At 38.4% G+C, this 12,131-nt stretch overlaps 1 protein-coding gene across 1 annotated transcript; it reads right to left on the bottom strand.

The window, feature by feature from the left end:
* Window positions 1-311: 311 nt before the first annotated feature.
* On the bottom strand, window positions 312-11,604 carry plekhd1 (pleckstrin homology domain containing, family D (with coiled-coil domains) member 1). Its single transcript, XM_080870553.1, has 15 exons — window positions 11,501-11,604; window positions 11,202-11,376; window positions 8,446-8,539; window positions 8,214-8,303; window positions 7,696-7,772; window positions 7,438-7,529; window positions 7,291-7,343; window positions 7,029-7,123; window positions 6,788-6,881; window positions 5,958-6,148; window positions 4,739-4,871; window positions 3,362-3,506; window positions 2,766-2,909; window positions 2,166-2,336; window positions 312-357 (listed from the first exon to the last, which is right to left on the bottom strand). The coding sequence occupies exons 2-14, from the start codon at window positions 11,354-11,356 to the stop codon at window positions 2,182-2,184; spliced, it is 1,518 nt and encodes a 505-aa protein (XP_080726679.1). The 5' UTR covers window positions 11,357-11,376; window positions 11,501-11,604; the 3' UTR covers window positions 312-357; window positions 2,166-2,181.
* Window positions 11,605-12,131: the final 527 nt, after the last annotated feature.

The following is a 12,131-nucleotide window of genomic DNA, read 5'->3' as shown; positions in this document are numbered from 1 at the left end:
ACCCGTTAACAGTGCCAACTATTGTTCTGCAGAGAAGAAGAATCTTCCGCCTTTTACCTGCATCAGTGAAACAACGTGTGCAAGGTTCAAAAACAGCTTTATTAGCATCAAGTCGTGTTTAGTCCCGTATGTTTCCTTCTCATCTTCCCCTTACATGTGGGCTTTGTTTCTGTATCACTTCTGGTGTTGAGTTATTTAACATTTGTACATTATCATAAAATGCTTCCTTTGATGAATTACATTGAGTTGCATTATCAAGAAAGGATTTTTTCAGATGTAGCAATAATGAAATGGTCGTGGATGATATCGAACGCATCTGTCAGTTCATCGTTTCCGTCAGTCCCCTAAACTGAAGGTCTGTGCATACAATCAAAAGTGGAAAAATAAAAACAAACATTTTTCAAGTTGGATTTGCATTGTCTGTGCCATCTGCTTCATTTAGTAAAGAGCTTTTTTCAGGAATACAAAATGGTAAAAGTACTAGCAGTTACACAGATACATCTTTAACACAGATATTCATTGGTAGAAGAATCAGAAAAATGTACTTCAAATATTAACAGTAAGTGTAATTTATATTTTGCATCATTTTTCTTGTCTTTTTATTTTTAAAAAACCTTTTTAATACGGTAAGGTTTTTTAATTACAGGTGGTTCCAAAACTAGTGGTCAGGTCCCTGCAGGGGTTGGAAAAAATCAATCTGACAGGTCCTGAGAAAACTAATGGCGTGGAAAGTCTAAGAAACAAGTTCCTACGTTTTTTGTTTTTTTTTTTCTAATTCTGAGCTTTGAACTTTCTCGGTTTAAGACTCAGTTGAAATCAGGTTAGGTCATTGTCCTACCTTTTTTCCCCTCACATGTGCCATACAGACGAAGAACACGTGTGGATTAACAAGGATGCTACCTTACTATAGGGTGCAAGAAGCAGAACACAGGACAACAACACACTCCATGTGGATTCCCCTGAGTATCACCCACAGCTGCTCCCAGATTGGTGCAAACTGCCATGATCAGCAATGACCCAGACTTTGTACTAAGGAGCTGGCGGGGTAAAGACCTTTTAATGTATGTTGTTCATTAAATGTCTTTGTTCTCACATCCACCTCTTAGGGGAAGTGACTGAAGAAAGATTCAGAGCTATAGTGCATTTGTGAAAATTTACCTATTTGACCTACAACTAAAATTAAACAACAGGTTTTCTATAAGAGGCCACAAACCAAAGACGGAACCACTGATTGGCAGTAAATCGTTTTAAAAACTCTTGTGTTGTTAGTTTTCAAGCATGAAAAGTAACTAGTTAATATATTGGTTTAAGTTTAGCTTAAGGATACTCACATGTGGCTTTATCAGATCTGAAAGCTTCACGTGGTCATTTTCAGTCAAACGGTTCCAGAAACTGTTGACCATAAGGAACTAAAACTCAGCAGCTATTAGGATGTTTCCACTGCAAGAATTCAGAAAATATGGATATTCACACATTCTCTACGTACTGTTTAAAGAAACTAGTGACCATGAGTGACTATGACTCTTTTCTGACAGCACTATATAGTAAATAAACTGATACAATCAGCACCTATTAAATAGAAATTTCAGACAATAATTAAATAGGGTTATTACTAATGCTTTCTTGAAGGTTATGCTAAAAATAAATAACAGTAAACCCAAAAAGGAGTAGGTAACGTGGCATTCCTAGTTTAGCTTATGTGATTAGTTCCTTCTGGTCAACAAAAGACATAATTTATGTTAATGAAAAAATTTAAAGTTCTACTCTAAAATAAATCCCCACAGCTCTAAACAGCAAAACTCAAGAGCTGCTTTGGAGTCTTGTTTTTCACCTAGGCGCTTTAGGCTCCACAGTCGCTCTTATTTGCCTAATCTTCACAGTTTTCCCTGCTGTAGGAATTTAGTTCCCAATTTAACTCCACTAACATTCCTAGATCTGTTGAGTCTAAAAGACAACAAACCCATCAGACCATGAGAGAACAGAAAAAGTGGTCTTATATTTAATCTTTTAAATTTTGACTGATCAACTAAAACTTTGTCATGGTTTCAAATAACACAGCTTTCTGTGCACATTCATTTACAGCGTCTTAATGATGGGTTTGGTAACAGCATCTCTGGGTGACTCTGAGACTGAGGTGAAGCTAAGGACCGTTTCTCTTCTTTTACCTCGCTCTATCTCCTCTCAGACGTCTGTTATGTTTGTGGCGTCCTTGCGAGCCATGATCTTGTACACGCTCTCTCTGAAGCTGCTGTCCGAGGTCAGGCGTCGGGCGGTCTCCCTCAGCTCCTCGATGCTGCCGTCAGCGTTGGCTACAGCGAACGACTTGGAGTGTTTCACTGTAGCGAGACAATGAAATGTGGAGCTCAGTCAATGGAGTGCTCCATTTGGGACAACGACATTTCAGAAATGTATTGCTTTAATCATTTGTCACGAAGACAATGTGTTGCTTTTCTTGATTTTTTTAATAAATAGTATTAGGCAGAGATCTGGGGTTTTTGGACTGGTAACTGGGGCTCTGAAAAAAGATTAACTAAACAATTTCTCAGACTCTATGGCAAAACCTAAAATAATTACTATTATTTAACAGTCTGTAACCGTAATACAAGTAGAAACTCAATAAAATGGCATTGGATTTTTGAACACTTTAGAAAGAAAACTTAAACACTCCACAGAGAGAGCCAAATGTACCTGAGAGTAGGGACTTGAGAAGCATGATTCTTTGGTGCTTTATTATGCTATGATGATTATTTCATGATATTACTTACACCAGTGACGCTTCGAAGCTCGCCTCTGGATTCGGCAGCTCTTAATTCTGCGCGCAGCAGCTTTGTGAAGGTATACTGCATTCTTCATTATGGCTGGGAGCTTTGCCTCAATTTCTGCTGCACAGATACACTCCTCAAAGAACCCTGGATACACACAATCAGATGCATTCGTTATAAAGAGGATGCTCTGCCTTCAAACATGTACCCTCAGGCAGGGTCCTGATTTCATGCCTTAGTGGTAGCTTGGAAACTTACAATGACAGGTTAAAATATGGCATTGTGGTAAAAAAAAATTACAGAATCAGTTCTAGTACATTTATCTAGTAAATTTTTTGTCTACTGGAATATTTAATAAGAAATGATTGAGTCATATTTTCTAGTGAACATACAAAGTCACAGAGGTGTGAGAAGTGCCAAATTAAATCAGTTTCCATGGCAATAAAACGACTATCCCTTGTTCTGCGTGTGCATGATCCACCGCCACAGTCAGATTTCTCCAACAACCGACTTAAGCTCTTTGAATTTTTCAGTGCACTTAATGCATCATATATTGACCAGATAACTACACCCAAACGGATAACAGTGCATGCACTCACTCCTCAGCTGCGTGACGTCGCCCTTCATCTTCTCATCTCTCTCTTTGCTACGCTCCAGTGAGTTCAGGCCTTTCTCCAAGTTCTGCAGAGCCTCTTCAGCCTCTTTTAGCCTCCTCTCCAGCTCCATCCGAGACTCTATCTCTGCCTGGGCAAAAGGGGGAATAGAAAGCCAAGTTTATTTAAGACCTATACTGTAGAGGATTTTTAGTCCATAGTATCCTGATCAGTTGCTGATGTGTTTTTGATGCGAGTTTGAAAATTGAACTTAAACAGAATAAATATTGATTGATGTTAGCTTTTGTCCAAAAACATCTCTGTAAAACTCAATTATGTAGACATCTATAGTGTTAGGCTATTCCACATGTAGGTATTCTGCATCTGAAACTGCTCATCTGCACTTTACAAATAATCAACTTAAGCTGAGGCCTGAGAAACAGGGATGCAGAAGGAGCCGTCTGAGCAGGTAGACTAAGGTGATTAAGCAAAGCAGGCAGAAAACAAATGTAATTTCAAACAGAGAAATTAGACAACAAATGAGAGTGAGAAACCCCGTCAATGCAATGCATACTTTAAAGTCAGGGAGATCAGACTGAGTGTGATGGGCGAGCCAGCTGATTATAGGCAGGATGCAATAGAAACAACTGACAGGATGTCATCATCACTCTTTCTAAGTCTTTAGTGGCGTTAAGGGTGTTTTTATGAGGATTTTACATTCAGAATGTTTTAATTGGCCAACATAAATAAAGGAATGTAATTATTAGAAGACTTTGAAATATTTTGAGATGTCATGACTGTTAAAAAAAAAATTATGATTTATTCCATTTAATTCCACAACACTAATACATGCTAGCTGTACCAGTGTAATTGACTTCCTGCTGTGATTTTGCTGCTATACAGCCACTCAGTAATGTATAATTTGTGAGACAGATGCCTTATATTGTGTCATTTCTTTTAGCAACAGTTATTGAAAAAGTTAGCTTATTTTTCTTATCTTTTTTTATGTGAATATAAATTTACATTTGCACTTTTGTCTTGCATTTGGATGCAATGTAAAAAAAAAAAAAAGCATTTGAGTAACTTTTACAGAGTCTGTAGCAGTTGTGATGCAGTTGTTACAAGATGCTACACTGTTGTTATAGGTGTTAAAATATGATATTATGTTTCCAGCAAGCTATGCTGTAGGGTCTGAAGTGTCACACATCAATACATACACAGACTCATCTAAATATCTAAATTCTTTGGAAGTTGTGAGAGAAAAAAAAGTTCCACTCAAACTACATTTAAAGACTAAAGTCTGCTGGCGGATTAACGCAGTGATCTTTGAAAAGGTGTTTCATTAACATGCAGGCTGAGAGCTGCTGAGTCACACCGTGTTACCTTGAGCTCAGCCTCAGTCTGCTGCTTGTCCACACTGAGCTGAGAGAGCGAATGCTGCAGCGTCCGGGCCTGAGACGAGTAGTACTCCCTCTCCTGCTGCAGGACTACAGCCAGCTCCTCATTCTCCCTGATCCTGAATAAAAGAAACCACACTCAACATTAAAAAGGAAGCACACACAAAACCCGACCAACTTAAAGGAAGGGTTTGGTCTGTGGGTTTTTAAACAACACTGCCTGTATGGTGGATGCATCTGTCAGTTTTCTTACGGTCATGCTGCTCACTGAGCTCTACAGGAGACACATGAATGTACACCTCAGGTCATTTCTGGGAAGATCTGGATTTTTTGTTTAAAGATAATTTATCCATGAGTATTTAGTATCTGCTTAAAATGTATTTACTGAACTAGTTTTTGAGGTTTTGGATCCCAAAGGTTCAAAGTATTCCTTACAGAATAATTATGTTCCATGGTTTATTTCTGTTTTCTATCTGTGGAATTAAATGAATTCCTGAATGTCAAATAAAACTGAGAAAATATATACTTTCATCGTGATACGAGTATGAAAAGGGGCAAACACTGTATAAGTAGACGAGTATAAAAAAGCAAAAATGCATCTACAGTTAGTAGACATTGTTGTGAGATCCATTCATGAGCATGCAGGGTTTAAAATCTCATCAGCAGCATCCTTTATACTACATTTAATGTGATCCAACATATCTAGCGTGATACAACAAGCGAAGCAATGTATGAGAATGTTTTCAGTCTGATTATGTTACATAGTGTTCATGTGACAAAAATACTGCTGTCAGTCCAAATGTTACGTAGGAAAAATGGCTGAGTAAAGGTCAAGCATACGGAAAATGCAATGTTATAGGTTTTAGCATTTTGTAACTGAACATTAGTGCTACACAGTCAATAACAGCTGCCTGTAAAACTTCACTTACGGCCGCCAATCAATCTGCTGGTTCTTTTAGGATCAATACACATTTCCACTAAGAGTTACATCCTGTAATACATTATTATAGAAGTTCCCTGTCAGACTGTTTTTTGTGATATCCTGGTATGATGTATGATTCATCAGTCAAAGAATATCAAAACAGAACATGGTCTTATTTGATGTACCCTCTAAAAAGAATCAGAGAAATAAAAATCCTAAAATATTCCTTGCTGACTCCAACAATGCTCTGCCAGTAATCGTTTGCTCTTGAGGTTACACCCACTTATCCTCAGCCTGATCTTTCTCCTTCAGCAGGATCTTCATTTGCTCCTCAATGTGATGCAGGTCCTGCAGCAGGTCACCGTCCTCAGACTCCATGCAGCTTTTTTCTGAGCTCTCCACCTCCGCCTCCTTCTCCTCCTGCTCCTTTACTCCCAGCAGCTGCAGCGTTCGCTGTTTCTCCTGGGACAGCTCCTGATGAAAAATGAAAAACAGGAGAGATACAGATTTTGCTTACTTAAAAAAAAAAAAAAAAGTTGATTTGTCACATATACATTTTTTAAAATCCCCTATTTAATATTTCATATAAGCCAAGTGAGAATCTTTTCATTGAAATCAACTTTGTTTATTGTGTCCAACATACTGTTTTAAACCTGCCTGAAGTTATTTTAGCACTAAGTACAACAACAACAAAAACATAACAAGCAGCTGGATAGTGTGGTAGTGAGACTACACGCCTTTGGAGCGGTAGTCGCAAGTTCGAGTCCTGGCTGAGGATAACTGTATCCAGTTAGGGTCCATTCGGGAGAAGGGTCTCATGGCCTGCTCTCCCAGTTACATGAGGTACAACACACATGCTACGGCCAGGACATCAGGGGGGTATCATCATCATCCCCGCCTGACCAACACTTGAGGAGGTTGTGGTTTTAAAGTAGTTAGTTCAGTTCAGAGTAAAGTAGCTAGTAGTAGAGGTGATGTGTAGACCTCTGGAGCTGGGGAGTGGCCCCTGTGACCTGACCCCCGGATAAGCTAGAAGGTGGATTAGGTGGTCTGAAATCATGTAGTGTGTCGTCGATTCCTGTATGATACAGGAATAGGTTTTCAATTAAATACCTCGAGGGATTTTTGCAGTGTGACCGTCAAGCTGCTCAGCTCTTCTTTTTCACGCTCGACACCTTTCAGGGACTGAGCTGTGCCATCCAGGTCGCTGCAGTTCAGCACGAACAAACGTGGAAGTAAAACAAAACAGACAAAGAGATGGGGATAAAACCGTATTTAACCTGCGTTAAATCAGCACCACTACAATGATTGAGCATGGAGAATTAAGTTGAACGTATCAAGGCTGAGTGTGTACAGTTTGATCTGCTCCTGCTCCGCCTTTAGCTCCACGACCACTTCTTCAAACTTCTGTTTCTCCTCCTCCAGGATCTGGTTCAGACGCTCCAGCTCCTGCATGAACAAACAAACTGCATAACTATTAAAACATAACACATCAATGATCTCATGATGAAGGTGACTACTACATCTGCATCTTTCATTTTATCATCTCCATATAAAACTTAAATGATTTGTTTATTTACAAATCAATACTAATCTCTTAATCCTTGAAAGTTCACCTCTCTCTGAGCTCGTTGATGACTAAGCTCCTCAGTCTCTTCCATCAGTTTATCTGGAAGAAGAAATAAATATATTGCTAATACCCTGCCTTCACTTGTAAGACCTTTGAAAGGTAAATTTATTCAGATGACCTTTCTCCTGCTTACCCAGGTATTCTTGCTTCTCTTTGGCCAGCTGCAAGCCCTGAGCCTCCAGACTTTCAATCATCGCTTCCCCCAGCTGTGCATTTTTCCATGTGCTGTTGGGAAGATGCAGTGATTTGAGAAAATCAAAGCACTATTAGCAAAATTAAAACATTCAAATGCTTTTAAAAAGCTGCAGCAGACAAAGGAAGCATGTTTTTAACAGCAGAAGAAATGTGTCTCAAAAATAATGATTCTGAATGAAGTAAATGAATTACTCACACTTTCCCTGACTCATGGAGCATCTCCATCCACTGGACCTGCTCCTCCTGAGACTCAGCAGCCAGCACTATGGTGCCCTGGGGGCCAGACACACTGTGTTTTACATGTTAGCAGCTAATAAATGATCGTTTCATGCTGTAAAATGAATTTTGGCTGGGGCGGTGCTGGTAGTGTGTCTCTCTACAGCTCCAGTCAGTTAACTATGTGCAAGTTGTTTGACATGTTTATTTTTGTAGAAATTTGTTGTTGCGTGTTGTCTGTGTGCAGCTTTTTCTCCACACGCAGCTTCACAGATGACAAGTTTTAGACTTACGTGACATTAGTTTGTTAACCACTTGGGGGCAGTAGAAAAAAAAACTGTAACCACAACATTAATAATTAACATCTACCTTATTTTAGAGTACTTCATCCTGGCATACGGATTTCTAGCTTAGTTTTTGGTGTCCACCAGCTTATTTTAAATTTGATTTAAACTTGCAATCATTTATAATGTAATGGGAAAAGATTTTTGTTCTTACAGAGAAATCTTCAAGGTTGATGATGATGGCAAAGGGCATCCCCAAGTCTTCATTTGCTGACACCACACATCCTCCCAGAGGAATGACTCCCTAAGACAGGAAAAGGTTTTGTTTTTTTGGTCATTTGAGTTCATTTGATCTTTCAAAACTAAACTAAAATATCAGAAAACAAGCACATCTCTAACTTTTGCTCAATTTTGTTATTGTTACCAGAGATACTGCAGCTGCTCACCTTGGGGTGAATGTTGAAGTACCTGTTGGTCTCAAAGTTTCTCTTCTCACTTTCTGCATAGTAGAGCAAGAAGCTGTCTTTGATGATGAAGAATCTTTGTACCAAGGAAACAATGAAAGCAAGACTGAGTGAGTCCTGTGGGGCTAAAAGGAACCAACGTCTGGCATCGCTCTAAGTTTTAGTCACTCGATTGACTGAATATAAAAATGTTTTTGCTGATAACCCATTAACACTTTTCTCTGCTCGTTTCTCTTTATGCAAGTTTTTCAGTCTTATTGCACACACGTCTTTTGTAATATCTTTACTTTCTCATTACTGAATCCATGCTATGTTAACACACTCAGCCTAGGGACTCAATTTTCTTTTACTGCTGCTGCACTAAATAATTTTGTGGTTTTGAAAAAGTTTGTGTTTAAACAACTGTTGAGTTGCTTTGGGTTAAATAGCAGTGACGAGTACAGTTATTTTGTGTATGAGCTGCTGTTTTCTGTCCATTTTATTTTTTGGAGCATTAAGAAGAATATTCATATTTTTCCTAAGTCCACCGGTCCAATCATCAGTCTGTTCATCACACCAATCATAACACAGAGAAATGTGTGGCAAGAGTGGAATCATTTTTTTTATGTATTAAAATGTAAAATTAAGTTTAGAGTGTTGTGAGAGCACATGTTTTATTATTACAGACATACTATAAGTATAATCTGGATGAATATAATATATAATAAACCATTTTAAACCAGTTTTTGTTATATAACATAATCCCATTTATCGATCTGTTAATCAGAGTACTGCAAACAGGTCTACACACTGGAATGATAAAGCCTTCTTAAAATAAGGATGTTTGTTTCAAAGAGTCATTACATTAAATTAAATCTGACACATATAAAAAGAGACACAAGAAAATTAGTTCATTTACAGTTCTGTGCAAAAGTCTTGAGCCTGCCTTTATATTTTGTTAGGAAAATGGGAAATAGGTACAATTATTTATTGAAAAATGTGCAAACACACATGTAAATAGAGTCTATAGAACAAAAACAGAGTTTGTGCAATTCTAACAAGTTTGAAATTAACATGAAAAATATTTGGTATGATTTATCACTCCAAAAGACCTGTTTCGACTTATTTTCAGTCTAGTTTTTATTTAATTTGGCACGCACCAGCATTTTCTCTTTGTTTTCCTTCCTTAAAAATGGCTTCTTGACAACCGCTCTACCACTGAGACCATTTCAGTAAACAGTAGATGGATCAACTGCACGGCTAGAAGCACCTCTCAGGTACCATGTCAGGTCTTTGCTGGATTTTCTTCCCTATTAAGGATGTGACTGTCAGACAGTACAGATAAAGCTTTAGGCCTACCACGTCCTCTTTTGTCCTCAATTTGTCCAGTTTCCTCACAGGACATGCTGCACACCATCTAAACAACTTTTCAGGTAGCGGCACTTTGTTGTTGTAAAAATAGTTCTTTGCCAGATTGTTTGTCATGTGTAAACTCAGCATTAGTTCATCATTCAATGTTTGAATGATTCATAGGTCAGTGTGAACACACAGCATTTCATCACAATACAGAAAAACACTGAAAGACCTTCAGAAAGCCTTGTAGTCTCATTCCTTGGAAACAAAATATAAAGAAATGAATAATAACTCAAGGCTTTTGCACAATACTGCACTAGTTTAGGGAGTGGCTTTGTGAGTTTGGGTGGGACTCATAACGGAAATGACTGACTAAGAGATATATTTATTTTAGAAATTAATCAAAACTAGTGAATAAATTGTTAACATTTAGTTTCTAGTATGAATACATCCTACTTTTCCAACACTAGAAGATGTTCCTGTCTTTAGAAAAATCTCCTACAACACATCCAAATGTGTAATACTCGTCCTGACTTTCATTAAACTATTTAATTTTCACCCTAAAAGCAGCTGTGGAATATGCTGGACTATTAACACTTAAGGCTGATAAGTCTTTTACATACATTTCATCCCACTGGTTGGGAGATTTATATTAAACAGCTGGTAACGACAATAAAACCTACTAAACCAAATTTAGCACAGAAATCCAAAGAAGCACTTACTGAAAATTTTAGCGACCTTTATGACACAAGCAGCTGGGATAGGTTACAAATGGTGTGCTGCAAATGGACTCTCTGGATCCACCGTATATTGTCGTTTTAACTGTTATGTAAACTAAGAGCATTACCATGACTCAAGATATCAATCCAGGCATTTTGACCAAATTTAAACTGCTCTCAGGATATACTGAAAATGCGGGTGTGGATAAATATTTCCTGTTATTATATAAAGCAATCCTCTAATACAAAACATGTCAAAGTACAGTTTACAAAATCCTATTGCTCTCTTCTGGGATTAAAAATAAAGAAGTTTAATCAATAAGCATTCATAAAAGATAATAAATAAAACAATTATTGTCAATTTATAGGGAAAAATTACTCCAGATGTTTTACCTACAATTTGTAATGCAAATTAAAAGGTTTCATTTTCTCTCAGTATGCAAGAATTTTTATTTTGCAGCTGTAACAGCCAATAAATGAGTTCTAAATACAACACAGCTAATTCAAACTTTTAGTTCAGACTTTGATACAGGAGAGAAAATTCTAACCACTTCCTAAACATGATTGTTTTGTCGCTGTCAAGGGGCAGCCTGCAAACTAAAGAAAAAGCTGAGGCATCAAGAGAATTGATCACATTTAGCTGTAGGATCAAAACAAAACAACAACTTAGTCACACCTCACCCTTACCTGCGCGACCACTTGGCTGATGGCCGACCGAACGGCCTCTTCCAGAGCACGCCATGCAGCTGCACTTTGGTGCTGATGTCCAGCAATTCAGAGTCTGACTGCTCCATTGATGACCAGGGCGAAAACCGAGAGTTCCTGGATGAAGACGAGAACATCCTCTGTGGCTTCCCTCGCCCTGGGAGGTGGGACAAAAACGATCAATAAAATAAAAATAAATAAACAAAGCACAATGCAATCACTCAATAACAATTAGTCCAGCAACACCCGATAAACACACACATACACGCACGCATACACACATAGAGGTGCTGCAGGCACAGCTTCAATACAAAGCAGGAAAAGCAGAAAACAAATCCCAATAACTCAGCAGGGCGGAACGATGCAGCTGCCAATACGCTCATCAGCTGGAGGCAGACTGACTGCACAGCGATGATGAAAACAGGATGGGGGGGGGATACTGGAAGGCAATGGGGGAGGGAGAGAAGCTTTAGGAATGAGTTGCTAAATCTGAAGCCAGTCGATATATTCCAGCCAGTAAAAGCTGTTATTCGGATTACAGTATTTGCAGAGAGGAGCAGTTTCCAGTTATTGGCAGGTATGAACTCTCCAGTCTCTCCATCAGTCCATCCTGCACCCTAGCAGTGAGTTAGGAGGAAAGCCATGGTTCCACAACTTTCTATTAAAGAGGATGAAGAGTCAGAACAGTTGTTGTATAGCTTTAGTGTCACGGGTATCAGATTCATTTACAGAACATGTGTCCGAGTGGATGGACGGAAGATTATAAAGATACCGATAGTTCAGCCTTGAAATCCAGGACAGATAAATGCTGTGTAACTGTAAGGCAACAGTTGCAGTCTGAACCTCTGTGATTTTATTCAGACTCTAAAGTCAAAGTCAAAACATGTTACTGACTGTTACGTTCTGGTCCCG

Source organism: Rhamphochromis sp. 'chilingali' (genome assembly GCF_963969265.1).
Source record: "Rhamphochromis sp. 'chilingali' genome assembly, chromosome: 21".
NCBI lineage: Eukaryota > Metazoa > Chordata > Actinopteri > Cichliformes > Cichlidae > Rhamphochromis > Rhamphochromis sp. 'chilingali'.
Note: the sequence above shows the minus strand (reverse complement) of the source record. Positions and strands in the feature narration are given on the sequence as shown.

What these genes read in the sequence shown, in the direction of transcription:
- plekhd1 (XM_080870553.1), bottom strand. Translation starts at nt 11,356, where the DNA reads ATGTTCTCGTCTTCATCCAGGAACTCTCGGTTTTCGCCCTGGTCATCA. An exon ending in CTCCATGAGTCAGGGAAAGT is followed by an intron (nt 7,530 to 7,695) that starts GTGAGTAATTCA and finishes TCTTCCCAACAG; the next exon opens with CACATGGAAAAATGCACAGC. An exon ending in AGCTTCGAAGCGTCACTGGT is followed by an intron (nt 2,337 to 2,765) that starts GTAAGTAATATC and finishes GTCTCGCTACAG; the next exon opens with TGAAACACTCCAAGTCGTTC.